General features: G+C 44.9%; 1 protein-coding gene across 1 annotated transcript; it reads right to left on the bottom strand.

Moving 5' to 3' along the window:
- Positions 1–6,082: 6,082 nt before the first annotated feature.
- LOC115136465 (brain-specific homeobox/POU domain protein 3-like) lies at positions 6,083–8,970 on the bottom strand. The gene is made up of 2 exons (XM_029672044.2): positions 8,632–8,970; positions 6,083–8,229 (listed from the first exon to the last, which is right to left on the bottom strand). Exons 1-2 carry the CDS (start codon positions 8,749–8,751, stop codon positions 7,303–7,305), a joined length of 1,047 nt encoding a protein of 348 aa, XP_029527904.1. The 5' UTR covers positions 8,752–8,970; the 3' UTR covers positions 6,083–7,302.
- Positions 8,971–18,302: the final 9,332 nt, after the last annotated feature.

Raw genomic sequence — 18,302 nt, 5'->3', positions numbered from 1 at the left:
GTTCCAGCACCTGCAGCTGGTCGGCAGTGTGGAGCATGTCTTATAGTTGCTATAACTAGGTGCTGAATTATCTAGACAATATCAAGCAATATTGATGCATGCACTAATAATAGCAATAATAATAGTTCGTATTGTTATTCTATTAATATTTTAAGATTATGTTACGTATATTGAATATATTTAGCCTAAATCTATTTCACACCTAGTTCTTTATTCTCTTCATTTTTGTTTTATATTTTACTTGTTTTGCAGCATATTTTCTTGTATTTGAAAATAAAACAAAACAAAAAAAACAAAAAAAACACACATGATTTGAAAGCCCTTTTAATGTACTTTTACCTGCAAACAAAATGTGGTGTTGCTTGAAAAATATTGAGTTCTAGCCCACATAACTCATTTAGGCATTTATGTACCTTTCTTGTTATATGGGCCAAACTCAGTCATCCCTGTCACTGACTATATCCCTGCTTTGCGAATGCTGCTAGGCCTACAGCCTATGTGGTTCGCAGAGTGTCTGTGGAGTAAGCAAGATCTCCAGTTTCAGTGTGTATGGAAAGATCCTATACTCCGGAGCAGTCCCGAATCCATCCCCATGAAATCAACATGCTTCCCAAGCCTTTAACTCTTCACCTAGAATGCGGGCGCTCCACACACGGGTCATTGAACGAGAGTCCAGCCAAGGCTTAAATATCTGAACCTGTTTGAATAGCAGAGAAAGATATATTGTCATTGAGTTGGAGTCTTGTGTGTTTTATGCTGTCGATATCATTATTTGAATGCATAGACTAAGAGCATGTCATCAATTGATGTTGTGTATCCCAGAATCTTTGCAGTTTTAAATTGTTTTGAAATATTGAACATATTTTCAAATTATTCATAATTGAAAGATAGCCTTATGATATGTCAATGGCGTACACTTTAGTTTTAGATAAGGAAGACATTTTATTAGGCCAATCGGAAATATGTCTTCATATAATTATCTGAAAGGCTTGCGATCCTCATTTTAGTTAGGCTATATTATTATAAGTATTAAGTAGTTCAAATCGTTTATCCATGTACCTCCTTATAGTTTATTCATTCTACAGTGACTGTATTTTATCTGTCTGTTGCATGTCGGCAGGTATAGCTTAGCGGCCCAATAACCGGTCGCTGTTTCGAATCCCCGAGCAGACTAGGTGAAAAATCTATTTATGTGCCCATGAGAAAGGTACTTTACCATACTTCCTCATGTAAGTCACTCTGGATAAGAGCGTCTACTAAATGTTTACTCAGTTTACAGTTTTAGTCCTAGTGGAATACGGCCTCATTTCCCCGAGATCTGTTGATTTACAATAAAGACATTGTTCTTTCAGAATGAGACGCATATAAGGTTTCCCTCAGCATTATTTGGGATGTTCTGAGCCCATTAAAACTCATAACTCCCGCGTTTGATCAGCCGCCTGGCCCACCCCTGACGTTAATTAGGCTTGATTTGTTATACAATGTTCCCTATTATGACGCCATGTTTTAATTGCTGTCGAATATGCATATTTTCAGCATATTGCGTGTCTTGACATGCTCGGGAGAGATCAAATTATTCATAGGCCCTATTTGTTGTTTATTTTATGCCCTCTTATTCGAACCAGAGGCAAAAAAACGCGACAAAGATATTCGATTGTTCATATTGTCAACATCAATTTGATCTCCACTTAGTCTCACCTCCATTCCTGCAAATAATTTTATCAGCGCGTTATAGTGGTGCCAGGCCTATGCGCCTCCTTTCTTGCCCTCACAACAGGCAAAACACCCATGTTCTCGTGGCTTCGCAGCAATGGTGCAGGTTTCCAAATTATTCGCGTTTAGTGTGTTTGTTCCTGCCTAAATGTAGGCCCAAGCCCCCAAACGAGCTGATGAACGCGGGGTTTATGTATTAACGTCGCTGATAAATATTGCATCGCTGGGATTGAACACTTCCTATGACGTGTGTGTGTGTGTGTGTGTGTGTGTGTGTGTGTGTGTGTGTGTGTGTGTGTGTGTGTGTGTGTGTGTGTGTGTGTGTGTGTGTGTGTGTGTGTGTGTGTGTCCGCCTGCCCCTTAAGAAAGACACTCGAAATATACCGAAAATCAGCCCCCTCCCCTAACCAGGCTGTCAATAGTGCAGCCGGCCTCGCGCTTCAGCAGTGGCTGCTGTGTGCGTTTGCGAGCGAGGAGAAAGCCATAGTAATGTAACAGAGCAACGAATCTCCAAGGCCCTGGCGCTGCACTCAAGACTCGGGCTTCATTAAAATTTCATACGCAGCGCTTGGCCAAGGTCTATTTATGAAAATGTGCTTTCCGCTTCATGGGAAACACTAGTCAGAGAGGAACCAGGGGGATGAATCATAACGTGTAGAATTATATGCTTATATGTTTGCGCAGTCTTATACCTTATAATGCATTGTTACAAAATACACTCGCAAGACTGAAAGTGTCGTTTTTCACTCCGTATATTTGACATCTATCATAGGCTTATATTATTTTCTTTGAATGGTTAGTAAATAATGTACATGCTTTTTAAAGGCCATGCGAATCTGAAGATGTAGACTGACAGGTGTATTCAGCTGAGTGTAGCCGTATAGCCCGAATTCCCCTATGAACAAATCATCACATTGAGGTTTGGCAGACATTATTCGATCAGTGTGGGATATGAAGGTGCAGCAGCGGCAGTTGATTGCATCATGTTTGTAATACAACAAATGTTAGCCTTATAAATGAATCTAGCATCCAGACATACCAATATCAGCAATTATGTGTTTTAGGCCTAATCATACTAAATAAACATATACAGTGTATTGGTGATGAAGCTATGTGCTTGAAACTGTGTGTTGTTGTGTGCCCTTTACCAACATTGGCTGACAAAAGTTATCGGTGTGTTCACATCAGCCTCTGCCGGTTTGAGCGGAAGGAATCTGATTTGCGTAGCAATGCTCTTGTTTTGGATTGTACAGGAAAACACAAACGAGACAATAAGGCCTTCCACGTGTTAATTATTTAAGTCACACAATTAACGAGGACTGTCCTGGGATTCACTCATCTAGCACTATCTGCTCCACTCGGCAGAGACAAATTAGGCCTCGGATAGAATCAACGGGGTTCTCAGTGCAGGTTTGGGCTATAGGGCTCGGAATATGCAAATAACATCATAGGCTATATAACTAGCATTAATATACGCTGCCTACAACTACCTAGGTCTATAGGACAAATGAAAAACAAACATGAACCTATGTGGGGTACTTATAGGGTAATTATACCACTTTTCAACCTCATATTCTATATCAAGCACTAAACCAGTGTCTATGTGAAAACAGCATTTCTATGATTTGTGATTAAAAAGATAAGAAGAAAGGTAATAAAAAATGCTTTTCTGTGACATCACAGGGTAGGAATAAAGTTTTTTTTTTAACAGTGATTTTCTAAACCTGCAATGAGTTTGTAGCCAGAGGGAGGGTATTTTCTTGTTCCCCATGTCACGGTGAATCTTATAGCTTTTGAAAATCACTGTTTAACTTTTGATGACGTCATGGGGTATAACTTTCGAACTTTATATGTGTTTCTGCAAAACCTCGAAATGTGCCTTTTTCACAAATGTAGACACTGGTATTGTGCTGGAGATAATGAATATGAGTTTGAAAAGGGGTGGGATTTCCCTTTAAAGAGCGGCCAGGTCACCCCTGAAACAAGCATGCACTATGACTTTAGAACAGTGACTCGGAGCGCCAGAGTATAGTGATCTAAAAATGACTGTATTTTTTAATCATCTTTTAAAGCATTTTGTAGGCTACATCCTGAACTGCATGACTGCCAGATAGCTTGATAAAGCTATTATTCACGATTCTTTCATTTATATCTTATACTTGCTGTTCCAGAGCCAACAACAACAGTTAAACTCGATACACAGCTAACCTTGATTATAAATGGTTATTTATATATAATTTATACGCATCAATTGGAGTACGGTTCAATTATAAATAAGTAATTGACGCAGTGATGTACTACATTCTTTGTTAGGTCAGCATACCGGCACATGCCTTTCGATAGTAGGGCAAAATATTTGTCAATATTGAGAAAGCACATTCATTATAGGCTATGGGTGAGGAGTTTCTGTCCTGAATGCAATATTCAGAATTAAAAGTCTGCATTTAAAGCCTGTCATATACCAGAACTTTGGAGTCCAGTAATAGTTTAAATAATCCTTAAAAGCGCCAACATATGTTTTGCTTAAAAGCGCCCACATGGTGTTTTTTTCTTTTTACCCCAAATTGCTAACAATGGTTGTAAAGATACTGTCTAACACTTTTTATTTAATTAACCTTCTCTAACGCACAAGTAAATTATTCAAATTCCCCCAAATAAGCAGATATTACAAACAATTCACACATGCATTTAGTAAAATTTGATTGACTTTCCTGTTTTCATGTTTTTAAAGTTATTTTGATCAATGTCTTTCATAGCAAGTTGTCATGATTTTTTTGTTATTCGGTCAAAATGTTGTGTTCCTGTGACACTCAGAGGCTGAGAAATTGGCGATTGAGCTCATCTGACATGCCAGTAACCTAAAATGGCAGCAATATTGGCGATAGTGGCGCTGGTGCCAGACTTTCAGCTCTAACTTTGGAATGCTATGGGCTGTTAACTCAATTAACTGTAAGATAAATATTAATTAATATTTTTGAGATGTAGGGGCTGCCAAGTCCACTAGGGGACAAATCTGGGGTGGCTCCATAAGGCCTATATCTTTTGCAACAAGCTATTTTGATTGTATTGCTTAAGTGTAGCTGCTGTTAGTGATATTATGCTGCCATTGTTTTTTTGTTTTGTATCACTATTTCTATTGTAACATTTCCTCATTCACCTCAGTCTATTTCGTCCTTAGTGACAACCCTCCTGATGTGTCACATCAAAAAGTTTCGTCTGCTAACAGAATGATTGTATTGAATTGCTCCGAGGGGAGAGGACCCGGGCGCATGTTGGACAACACTACCATTTCCTTCTGCGCGAGGAGATCTCCTTCTTAACAAACATACAAAAATCAATAGTATCATAACAGCTGGTATTTATTATTCATTAATAACGAGTTTTACAGGCATGAAACCACCTGCTGAACACGAGGGAGAGCCCTGGAACCCCTGACATTTTCTGGACTGATAAACTATGTCAGTCAACGTCTGTCATGTCTCTCTTCTTTCGCATCTGACTGCAGAGGCTCCACACGGACTGCAGGGTCGGGATAAACTAGCTGGGACTCAATGATTATGCACACATGTGGAAAGGACTTGTCAAAATAAATTAGAAGCTGATATTCATAATTTATTGATTACCAATGCATTTCATCCAACGGTTGTAGTAAACTTTACATTCTGAACTTTCCTCTAAATGTTGTTTTGCTTCAAAGTGATAGTCCAGTCTTATTGGCCTGAATCTGACTGCATCAACGAATAAATAAACTATTGAACATTTTATGGTGCCTTCCTCAGTTTAACTTTAAATAATTCAAAGCAAAGTGTATTTGGTCTGATGTCCTTACGTTCATGACCTAAACCCTTGAAGGCCCCAGTTTATGACGAGACTTGGGTCTATTTCAAAGTTATTTTAACGTCCGAGGAATGAATTGTTTTCTTCTTAACGTTTGATGTGGGATTTTCTATAGGTACTAGGGAAAAATGTAACGTCATAATAACACATGGACTAGCCTAGACTAATATATGCCCTCCCAATGATGACTTATTCTAACTAAGTGGTATTTCTTATTCAATCAGATCAATAAAAAAAACTGATTCTGAATTAAAAGGGAGCATAATAAAGTAAACATTGATCAACATCGAATTGAATCATTCATATGATCATTTGATTTGATCATTGACGTAGCTTTTATAAAGTCCTGTCCATAGCCCACTCAGAAATAGCTTAAAATGGTTCCACAACTGATCCGTCAACCTCCCACCCGAGTGTGTTCTCCCATTTCAAAGAACCAGATGCTCTCCATTCTAACAGACGAACAGACATCGAATTGAGACTGTTGATATATTTACTTCAAAAAAACTGATAGGAGAAGATGAGGTAAAACGTGCATGGTTTATTTTAGTTTCTGTCGCTTACACAGACACATTTAAGCACACCTTCACAAATGAAATATACGTTGTATTTTAAATAAGTTAAGTTAAAATAAATAAATAGGTAAATAATAATAAACCAAACGAAGTAAAACGGTAAAAAATATAAATAAGTTAACAATTCCTCATGTTTAGAATATCTACAAAGTGCACTGAACTCTGGGAATACAACATAACCAATATTTGCATTAATTTGCCAATATTATTATTATTATTATTAATAATAATAATTTTTAAAAGAACAAAAATATTTTCGTTTTCATGTGAGGACATAAAATGGACGTTTTTACAAAGTAATTATTCAAAATAATTTGATTGTCAAAGCATCATTGCAGTGAAATTAGTACAGACATACACCATGTTTTCTTTCTGTGAGTCATCTAATTCAACCATAACTTCGTGGATAAAACAAAAAACGAAGAAACGATTAGTTTTTTGTGTTTTATACTCCTACAGTCCAAAATGACCATGAATGTGCCAACACTAGCGTAATGAGGTAGACAGATAGTAGACTATACTGTGTATGTCCGCGTGTACGTGCGATTGCCCGTGTGTATGCTCTCTTATTGCAATGCATTCAGATGGGCTTTTAGAACTATTAACTCACAGCTAACGCCCTACAAGTAAACCATGCAATGAATGATTACAACTATACCCCCGTGTTACGGAGAGCCAACCATCTCTGAGACACATACAATGATGACAACATTACGCCCTAAGCATCAGCATCAGCATCTTCTGCAAACAACAATTCGGTTTTTGAAAAAAGAACGAATTCGATGCGCTCTTCACACACAGGTGAAATGTAGCCTATTCACAAATATGTACAATGATAAATATAAAATAGTTATTCTGACTCAAGAGAATAATAACAATTATTATTCGATTTCCATTTTTGTACAATAATTGCCATGAGTTAAGAGGTGGGTTTTCTCTTTTCCGCCTCCATGGAGTATAATGATGTCGATCTCCTATTTCACTGTATTGTATTCATCGACGTTCAGTTTTCAATTTCAAAAGGTATACGTTTTGCCCCGGTGGATGTTGGTTGTCAAGTCTTTATCCCAATTCAAAGGAACGAAACGCATCTTGTCTGCTAGCCTCGATGGACCGGAGCCGTTTGCCTATTTGCTTCGGATTTGTCTATTCGAGGAAAGTTTTGCTCTGTATTTTCCTAGTGTGTCGCAGAAAACTTCATCCTTTTCTGCTTTTGCCTCTGATTGCAAAACCACACCCTGACCACGTTCTTTTTCAGGTCCAGTTTCTCGGCTATTGCTGCAATCTTCTCAGATGAGGGCCTCGGCTGCACGGCAAAATATGCCTCCAAGGAGCGCTTCTCCGGAGCAGCGATGGAGGTACGTTTTCTCTTCTTGTCTCCTCCGTTGAAAATCTCCGGCTTGGTCATTTTCTCCCGCTGCGCCCTCTCCGCCTCCTCCAGCCACGCTTCCAGGATGGGTTTCAGGGCCACCATGTTGTTATGAGACAAGGTGAGGGATTCGAACCGGCAAATCGTGCTCTGACTGAGACAACCGACCCCGGGGATTTTAAGGTTCGCCAGGGCCGAGCCCACGTCCGCCTGCGTCACCCCCAGCTTGATCCGCCTCTGCTTGAACCGCTCTGCAAACGACTCCAGCTCCCGGGGGTCTGGCTCTGAGTCCACGCCGCCGCCCAGCGAGGTGTGCGAGCCCATGCTGTGGGGGTGCATGTTCATTGCCTGTTGGTGGTGGTGGTGCTGCTGCATGTGATTTATGGCGGACATGTGAGCGTGTGGATGGGAGGCAGTGGAGCAGACGTCGGAGCCGGGCATCCCTCCCAGGGAGACAGACATGCCGGGGGTCAGGTGGTCCAGCAGGTCGCCATCCAGACCCTGAGAGCCCTGGTGATGGGGGTGGTGGTGGTGGTGGTGCGAGGTAAGCACGGACGGGTGGTGGAGATGGCCCGAGGATGAGGTGGGGGTGCAGGCCATGCTGGTCATCGTGGTCATGGTGTGGTAGGTCGCGTCTGGTTTATAAGGGTGGCTCTTTGCGATATCCACCGCTGCCAGCGCTTCCGCCCTCTGCAGTAAAGTCTCATCGAAGCCGGCGAAGATGTTGCTCTGCAGCTGTGAGATGGAGAGGAACAGGGGAGGCAGAGAGGGGAACGGTTAATAAGGCACATTTCTTAAAATAAATTGTCCAAATATCCAAACGGATGAGTTAATTTCATATTCACTCAAAGACTATATCAGCCTAGTATCATCCAAATATTCAACCGTCACATTTGATTATTCGTTAAGGATGAATCTTTCAAGATAAATAATTCCTCTGTACCTTGGAATGAGAAGAGTTTGACATATGAGCAATACGAAATATCTGATCAGGCAAATCACATTATTTGGCATATAATATATAAGCGTTTAGCGTTCGGGTTCACCCAATTCTCCATATCCCATGCATGCTCGCCTTCATTTAAGGCTACTTTTCATTATTTCTAATTGGATCATTTGAATGTGACGATAACTCACCGAGTGAGTGGGCATGCATGCCCTCCGGATGGCCTCTGAGGTTGATTGCAGAGGCGTGTATTTGGGCTCGTGCAGTATGGGGTGCATACTGAAAGGTTGTTTGCTGTTCATTGACATCATGATTGCAGAAGTTAGTGAGGGTCGTTGTCCGTCTTCCTCGTTTTGCTCCGTGTTGGTCCGTTGTCACTAGAATCGTCTCAGGATTAAACAAATTGATAGAATGGTCGGTCGGTTGGTTGGTTGAGGTGATGGTAGTGATGGTAATGATGACAGGTTTAAACCTCCTGTCTTCTCCCCTGTAGATCTCTCTCTATCCAGTCAGACTCCTCTGCTTTTGGCTGTAAATGGCTGCATGTAGTATGGATACCTAGCAGCCACCTATTAAATAACGTCTTACTGGCCCCGCCCCAAAGATGGGTAATCGCCCCCTCCTTTCCCTATTGTCTCCAAATGTTACTGGGAAATGTTTGTGTAGCCACACCTCTTGAGGGCAAAACCACCACCCACTCCAATGCAATGCGTTTGAAGTCTGGATTTTGACAGGTGCAATGGTATTGGCTGGTTGTCATACGGACAACACGCCCACCACGCATTGCGCAGGTTGCTGTGTCTTCTGATGGATAGGATGGATTTTATTCTATGTCCCAATTTCTGTAATAACCTCATCATAAGCTTTTTTAATTTCAAATGAGCATTCAAAGCTCGAATGAAAAAAGTAATTTTAGTCCCTGCATTTGAGTTAAAATGGCATGAGGTGAAGAAAAGTCATTTGTAATATCCTAAGTGAAATTAAATACCAATATCATACCAGTGAAATAACTCCACTGAACAGTGGATTCAGAGAGGCTCCTGTTTTAAATCAATAATAGATGGACGACCACACACAATAATCCTCCCTGACACCTTTCCCTTGCTTTCCTAGCAATTAATACATCAATTAATCATTGCTCATTTACTTTGTGGCTCGAACCACAGTATGGATCCCCAATTAAAGAATAAACAGGTCAGAATGGATATGAAGCACAGAGAGGATGATGACATTTTTACTGTTGAACCTCAGGTCAAAGGAGCAAGACCTGTCAATCACAGCGTATATCCAGAAGGCTGAGGTGATGGAGATAGACCCCCACTCTAGGCATGGTTCCCCCACCCTGCACTTGTCTTTCCCTTCCCCTGGTGGGGTAGGGCTGTCCTAGGGACCCCATTTACAGAACTAGGGCTTTCCTCCTGACATTTGCTCCTATACACATCATGTCAGTAATGAGACAACCTCAGGAAAACCAAATAGTGAACTTTTATAGAGAGATTCTATATACATTTCTTGTTATGCTTACAATGTGCTGTTTACCTGGTGTTTGTCATATAAATGACATGCTGAAACAATAGTTATGTACAGTAGCAATGACCTGGTCATTTATTTGGTGTCCATTGAAACAAGCACCAGGCACCAGAAAGAAAAAGTGCAACAAGAAGTCTTACTGTATTATTCAAAAATCTACTTGTCTGTGCTTCGTCCATCGCTCTAATTGGGGATCTGAAACCCCAGACCTGCATGTGCGTGTCAGGGAGACACAGAGAGAACTGTGAAACCCCAGCCTTGTCAGAGCGTAGGCCCCATAATAGGACAGGGAGTCTATGTGATTGTGAGTCAGAAACAGAAACCTGAGTGTGGTGATGGTGTCGGTCGGGGTGCAGCAGGCTCAGGCTGCAGCCATTGTCCCCCAGCAAATGTCTCTCCTCTCCGGCAGGACTGCGGCACCCGCTCATCAAATATACATCACCTCCACTGGGAGAGGCTTTCCTCTGGGACAGACAGACAGGCTAGGCTGTTGGCTGTGGACCGCCCAGCTGTAGAGGAGCAGACAGACGGACAGGGAGAGAGGGATAGACTGATGGACAAACAAAGAGAATGACTTAAAAGGCAGAGAAACACACACAGACATAAATAGACACTTGGATTGGCAGAATGGAGCAGAGAGGCAGGCAGGCAGGCAGGCAGGCAGGCAGGCAGGCAGGCAGGCAGGCAGGCAGGCAGGCAGGCAGGCAGAAGTAAAAAATACACAAGCACATTTACGTCATGATCCTGATCTCTTGCTCTCAGCTGTAATTATGACTGTGTAAATAATCCTGCTAACACCCGAGTCACACTGCTCTGGTCCTGAATCATACTGCTCTGGTCCTGAATCATACTGCTCTGGTCCTGAATCATACTGCTCTGGTCCTGAATCATACTGCTCTGGTCCTGAATCATACTGCTCTGGTCCTGAATCATACTGCTCTGGTCCTGAATCATACTGCTCTGGTCCTGAATCATACTGCTCTGGTCCTGAATCATACTGCTCTGGTCCTGAATCATACTGCTCTGGTCCTGAATCACACTGCTCTGGTCCTGAATCATACTGCTCTGGTCCTGAATCATACTGCTCTGGTCCTGAATCATACTGCTCTGGTCCTGAATCATACTGCTCTGGTCCTCAATCATACTGCTCTGGTCCTGAATCATACTGCCCTGGTCCTGAATCATACTGCTCTGGTCCCGAATCACACCGCTCTGGTCCTGAATCATACTGCTCTGGTCCTGAATCACACTGCTCTGGTCCCGAGTCACACTGCTCTGGTCCTGAATCACACTACTCTGGTCCCGAGTGACACTGCTCTGGTCCCGAGTGACACTGCTCTGGTCCCGAGTCACACTGCTCTGGTCCCGAATCACACTGCTCTGGTCCTGAGTCACACTGCTCTGGTCCTGAATCACACTGCTCTGGTCCCGAGTCACACTGCTCTGGTCCCGAATCACACTGCTCTGGTCCCGAGTCACACTGCTCTGGTCCTGAATCCCACTGCTCTGGTCCCGAGTCACACTGTTCTGGTCCTGAATCACACTGCTCTGGTCCCGAGTCACACTGCTCTGGTCCCGAGTCACACTGCTCTGGTCCCGAATCACACTGCTCTGGTCCCGAGTCACACTGCTCTGGTCCTGAATCACACTACTCTGGTCCCGAGTGACACTGCTCTGGTCCCGAGTCACACTGCTCTGGTCCCGAATCACACTGCTCTGGTCCTGAGTCACACTGCTCTGGTCCTGAATCACACTGCTCTGGTCCCGAGTCACACTGCTCTGGTCCCGAATCACACTGCTCTGGTCCCGAGTCACACTGCTCTGGTCCTGAATCCCACTGCTCTGGTCCCGAGTCACACTGTTCTGGTCCTGAATCACACTGCTCTGGTCCCGAGTCACACTGCTCTGGTCCCGAATCACACTGCTCTGGTCCCGAGTCACACTGCTCTGGTCCTGAATCACACTACTCTGGTCCCGAGTGACACTGCTCTGGTCCCGAGTCACACTGCTCTGGTCCCGAATCACACTGCTCTGGTCCTGAGTCACACTGCTCTGGTCCTGAATCACACTGCTCTGGTCCCGAATCACACTGCTCTGGTCCCGAGTCACACTGCTCTGGTCCTAAATCACACTGCTCTGGTCCCGAGTCACACTGCTCTGGTCCCGAATCACACTGCTCTGGTCCCGAATCACACTGCTCTGGTCCTGACACTGCTCTGGTCCTGAATCACACTGCTCTGGTCCTGAATCACACTGCCGAGTCTGGTCTGGAGTCACACTGCTCTGGTCCCGAATCACACTGCTCTGGTCCCGAGTCACACTGCTCTGGTCCCGAATCACACTGCTCTGGTCCACACTGCTCTGGTCACACACTGCTCTGGTCCTGAATCACACTGTTCTGGTCCTGAATCACACTGCTCTGGTCCCGAGTCACACTGCTCTGGTCCCGAATCACACTGCTCTGGTCCCGAGTCACACTGCTCTGGTCCTGAATCACACTGCTCTGGTCCCGAGTCACACTGCTCTGGTCCCGAATCACACTGCTCTGGTCCCGAGTCACACTGCTCTGGTCCTGAATCACACTGCTCTGGTCCCGAGTCACACTGTTCTGGTCCTGAATCACACTGCTCTGGTCCCGAGTCACACTGCTCTGGTCCCGAATCACACTGCTCTGGTCCCGAGTCACACTGCTCTGGTCCTGAATCACACTGCTCTGGTACAGAGTCACACTGCTCTGGTCCCGAATCACACTGCTCTGGTCCCGAGTCACACTGCTCTGGTCCCGAATCACTGCTCTGGTCCCGAATCACACTGCTCTGGTCCCGAATCACACTGCTCTGGTCCTGAATCACACTGCTCTGGTCCCGAGTCACATTGCTCTGGTCCCGAATCACACTGCTCTGGTCCCGAGTCACACTGTTCTGGTCCTGAATCACACTGCTCTGGTCCCGAGTCACACTGCTCTGGTCCCGAATCACACTGCTCTGGTCCCGAGTCACACTGCTCTGGTCCTGAATCACACTGCTCTGGTCCCGAATCACACTGCTCTGGTCCCGAGTCACACTGCTCTGGTCCCGAATCACACTGCTCTGGTCCCGAGTCACACTGCTCTGGTCCCGAGTCACACTGCTCTGGTCCCGAATCACACTGCTCTGGTCCCGAGTCACACTGCTCTGGTCCCGAATCACACTGCTCTGGTCCCGAGTCACACTGCTCTAGTCCTGAATCACACTGCTCTGGTCCCGAGTCACACTGCTCTGGTCCTGAATCATACTGCTCTGGCATCTGCTTGAAATACCAAAGTGTTTCTTAATGGGCTCTTACTCTTCTGCCAGCTCACTGTCTCTCTGTCCATTCTGTCCCACCCTTCTTTTTTCCCTCTTTCTTTCTTTCTTTCTTTCTTTCTTTCTTTCTTTCTTTCTTTCTTTCTTTCTTTCTTTCTTTCCCTCCCTCCCTCCCTCCCTCCCTCCCTCCCTCCCCCATGGCTTTCTCATAGCATAAACACTACAATAACAGTTTATGTTCTTTTCGTTTGTTTATTTTAAAGCACTAAACATTCTGAAATATGACAACTACAGTATTTTTGCACTCACCATTCCATGAATGTGTGTTTGTGTGTGTGTGTGGTTACATTACAGTATGTCATTAGAAAGGGGGAGGGGAGGGAGGGGGGGGGGCAGAGAGGGGCTATACAGTCCACCTTTCAACAATAGAGTAAAGACATTGCCACAAGACCACATTTCTGCTACGGTAAGCAAATGGACAAATTCAAAGAGCACACACACACACACACACACACACACACACACACCCACACACACACACACACACACACACACACACACACACACACACACACACACACACACACACACACACACACACACACACACACACACACACACACACACACCTCACTTCCCCTTAATCCCCTCTGTCTCTTTCCTCCCATTTTCCCCTTTTTTTTAAGCAGGTTGAATTATTGATGGTGTATAAAAACTAAGGTTGTAGATTGTAACCATTCACCAAATCGGCAGGTTCACGTGGAGGGGGCTGCTGAGGGGAAGGGGGTGTCTAACCACACTCTTTAATGTAATTGCCTTTAGGGTTCCTGGTAAATATTTCATTGACTGACAGCACAAATTATAGATACAAAGCTGGAAGGGGGCTATTCCTCTCTCCCAGAGCAGAGGGAGATGGAGGGATCCTGTGTACTTGACCTGGCTCCGCAGGTGCCAAAGTGGGGCAGTGGGCAGCATCCCCCCCCCAGGTCCCAAGGGACAGGCATGTCAGAGATGGGGGGGACTGACAGAAAGAGGCAGAGAGAGAGGATGTGGCGGTCTTAAGCACCTCTGCCCTAACATGGGACAAGGATGTACACTGGAACAGAATGGTTCACAGGGAAACGTCATTACAGGACAGGTTTGGGGGCGAAGAGCACTAAAATATGCATGAGGTCAGATCTGTAAGGCGACCTGGACAGGATGTACATGCAGTTACAGTATTGGCGGTGTTTTAGTGAAGCAGGACATTTTAAAGCGCTGGGGAACACAGGGGGGATTCAGGGACAGGTCTACTGTCCTCTCCATTAACCCACCTATCTAACACAAGAGGAAAGGGGTGTCAGTTGATGCCCTATTGTTACAGTACAGCGCAAAGTTTAATCCACTGAATCAGTTAGACATTTGTTATGGTGTGTGAGGCTTTCACTCCAGTGGGACCCAATCACAGCACTGTTGTATTAGCTGATGTCGTCTACCGTAGCCTAAAGTCTCCATACATCACAATAAAACATACATCCTCTAGAAAGTTCATTCGGACCACTTTAAAAGTTGGTCCCCCGCTCCATCAATACGTTTGCAATTCCAGCTCTATCTCTTTCTTTGTAAATGTTTTCTCTCTTTACCCTCTCTCTCTCTCATCTTCCTCTCCTCCACATTGTTCCTCTCTGTCCCAGGTCTATCTACCATGGCCCAGCTAGCTAATTGAGAGAGAGACCAAGAGAGCAAGAGAGGATTCTGGTATGGATCACTAGATTAACTGAGTGCTCATTAATGATGCATGTCAGCCCTACAGCACTTGGACATGAAGAGAATGTGCTGGAGGATTGACGTGTAAAAGCTATAAAGAACAGGCCTGTTTACTTGTTCCAGAGTGCGGAGGCAAGGGGCCACTGCTGTGCCGTGATGAGAACAGACCCATGTCCCCAGACCTGGATCGCCAAAGCCACAGACCTGGGAGGGGACGGGTGGAGGAGAGTTTCAAGTTGTATTAGTCTATGTACAGGATACACGTTATACACCATCCGACAAAATGCTTACTTGCAAGAGGGTGATGGAATGAAAAAGATAGGACAGAGAGAAATGTCCCACCTGTTGTGTACATCTTATGAACGAAGACGAGGAGTAGTTTCATGATGAGGACGATGATGATGAGGACATGGATGATGAGGACGATGATGATGAGGACGATGATGATGAGGACATGGATGATGATGAGGATGATGATGAGGATGTGGATGATGAGGACGATGATGATGAGGACGTGGATGATGAGGACGATGAGGACGATGATGAGGATGTGGATGATGAGGACGATGATGATGAGGACGTGGGTGATGAGGACGATGATGAGGACATGGATGATGAGGATGAGGATGATGATGAGGATGATGATGATGAGGACAATGATGATGAGGACGATGAGGACAATGAGGATGATGATGAGGAGGACGATAATGAGGATGTTGATGATGAAGATGACAGGGACTTGATTGTGACCTGTGTAAATTATCATCTATTTTTCTCCATGTCCCTGCATTCCAACTTCCCCACTTTGTGACTCCAAACTTCTCAACACTGTGTGGAATTCTGAGGAAGCAGGCATCAAACAATACAATCTTTGATCGCAGGATAATACATAAATGCATACAAACAAAATCTACATTATTTGTTCTACAACAATAGAGAGCAGTGAAACAAAGGAAAAACAAATAAACAAACAAAATGATGTGAATATGCCAGTGAAGAAAGGAAGGGGAGAGTAATGAAATGTACATTTCAATTAATCCCGTTCTTGTCTCTGATGTGTCAGACAGGGGAGAGAGAGACAGAGCCTCTATCTACTCCGGTGTCTTCTCTCAAAGATGTGGAGAACAGAACAGAGAGACAGAGCCTCTATCTACTCTGGTGTCTTCTCTCAAAGATGTGAGGAACAGAAGAGAGAGACAGAGCCTCTATCTACTCTGGTGTCTTCTCTCAAAGATGTGGAGAACAGAACAGAGTGGCTTTATTTTAGCTCTGCTTCCCACAGTGAGGAAACAAGACAACAATGAGACACCATGGTGAAACAGATGTGTCGGATGACATTTACATAATTGAAAACCCAACTCCATAACACACACGCAAGAGGAAAAAAGAGTGAAAAGCGATGAAACAAATCCACATGTGTTTGTCTTGCTTGATTCTTCTTCTTTATTTAGTGAAATACTATTGGTCTTGATCTCAAATCTGTTGTTGGGCTAAGGGGGGCCAGAACAATTCTCCTCATTGTGAGATGATCACTGTCATTATTGGGTAGGGGTGAGAGGGCTTGCTGACTACTGTCTCTCAGTCTCAGTAATACTGCATCTCAGACACCCCACTGCTCACATAGGCACGCACACACACAATGACACAAACACTCACGCACACACACACATCGCTCCACTTGCTTCTTTTGTTATGTTCTTGTTGTCTGAACCAGCAGCCTGCTTCATCAAATACCTGCTGTGTTGATTATTGGTGAATGTGTGTGTGTGTGTGTGTGTGTGTGTGTGTGTGTGTGTGTGTGTGTGTTAGGACTGTTTGAACACCAATGATGTGGTTAATAAGTGAGATAATGAAGGAGTCAACAGATAGTGTTTTGGTAATTACAGCTCTCTCTCTCTCTCTCTCTCTCTCTCTCTCTCTCTCTCTCTCTCTCCCTCTCTCTCTCTCTCTCCCTCGCTCTCTCTCTCTCTCTCCCTCTCTCTCTCTCTCTCTCTCTCTCTCTCTCTCTCTCTCTCTCTCTCTGTCTGACTCTCTTTCTGAAGGGTTCCAGGGAGTTGGGGCTCACTATATCTGTCGTCCTCTGGACTTAACCCTGTTCCAGTCACTAGGTTTCAGGAGCCTGGAGGGGAGGCTGGAGCGGTGTGTGTGTTTGCATCTATCTGTGTGTATGGGGGTACAGACAGAGTACCCCAGCTGGTGTGGGATGGGCTGTCTTTGTGTGTCGCCGCACCCTTCCACAGTCCTAACAGGATTAAAGAACGGAGCTCGGCTTGCTCCACAGCGCTTGGGCGGCAGTGTGCACCCAGTCCCGTCTGACAGGGGCTTATGGGACCCCCTCTGTCACCCTCCTTTGATAGAGCCCAAAGGTACAGCACCCCCCTGGGATCTGAGTGAGAATACACATCCTGTCACCACCCGATCGACATCCCCCACCCCAAAAGGGAAAGAGACGGGTGAGAAGAGTCAATTCATCACACAGTCATGAGAGTGTTGTGACATATTTATGGTTGTCTGAAGCTGCTGTACTTGGGGGTCTTGTGACCTTCCGTGCACCTCAGAGTTTCTCACCAACGTGGCTCTGAGTCAGACCTGCACTGTCTGACTCATCAGCTGTGATACACTAGGAGACTCTGTCATCTCCGTCCTGGACCAGTACTCTGTGTTATTAAATATATGTCCCTGTCAAAGTGCTCTACGAGGGGTTTGTCTGTCTATGAAGACCGTATGTGCCTGTAGGGCGGCCTGGTGCAGCTCTCTACTCTACCCCCTACCTGGCAGGCAGAGTGGCCCGGGGTGCCGAGGGAGTGATGGTGCTCTGCTCTCATTACAGCAACAATGAAATAATGATGACTGGCGCGGCGAGACTTCATCAGAGGAATATCTGTTGTATTATTTATTCAGCCAGCCAGTCCCCTGGTTCAGGGAAGGAGAACCTATAAACTTCCAGCCTCCCTCCTCTCTCCCTCACACAGTCTCCTGCTTGCCTTTCAAAGCAGAGGTGCCCACTCGCTCTGCGGCTAGACTAGGCATGGCTAGGCTTGGTGTAGCTAAGCTGGGCCTAGGGTCCTTTTACTGCGTTGGCTATGGATGCAGCTAGGATTCTTGTTGTTAGTACTAGAGCTGGCAGACCTGCTTATGGATATTACTTGCAAGAAGGCCCGTCTGTCTCTATACCGTGCTTGTCCTGGAGGCCGTCAGGCCTTTTCAACCCTATGGGGGATCCAGAGATGGTGAAAGTACAGAGAGACAGAGGGACAGGGAGTCAGGTGGACTGACTGACTGACTGAGGGAACAGCTGCGTC

Source organism: Oncorhynchus nerka, linkage group LG10 (genome assembly GCF_034236695.1).
Source record: "Oncorhynchus nerka isolate Pitt River linkage group LG10, Oner_Uvic_2.0, whole genome shotgun sequence".
Lineage (NCBI taxonomy): Eukaryota > Metazoa > Chordata > Actinopteri > Salmoniformes > Salmonidae > Oncorhynchus > Oncorhynchus nerka.
The sequence above is the reverse complement of the archived record's forward strand: the minus strand, read 5'-3'. Positions and strand labels throughout refer to the sequence as shown.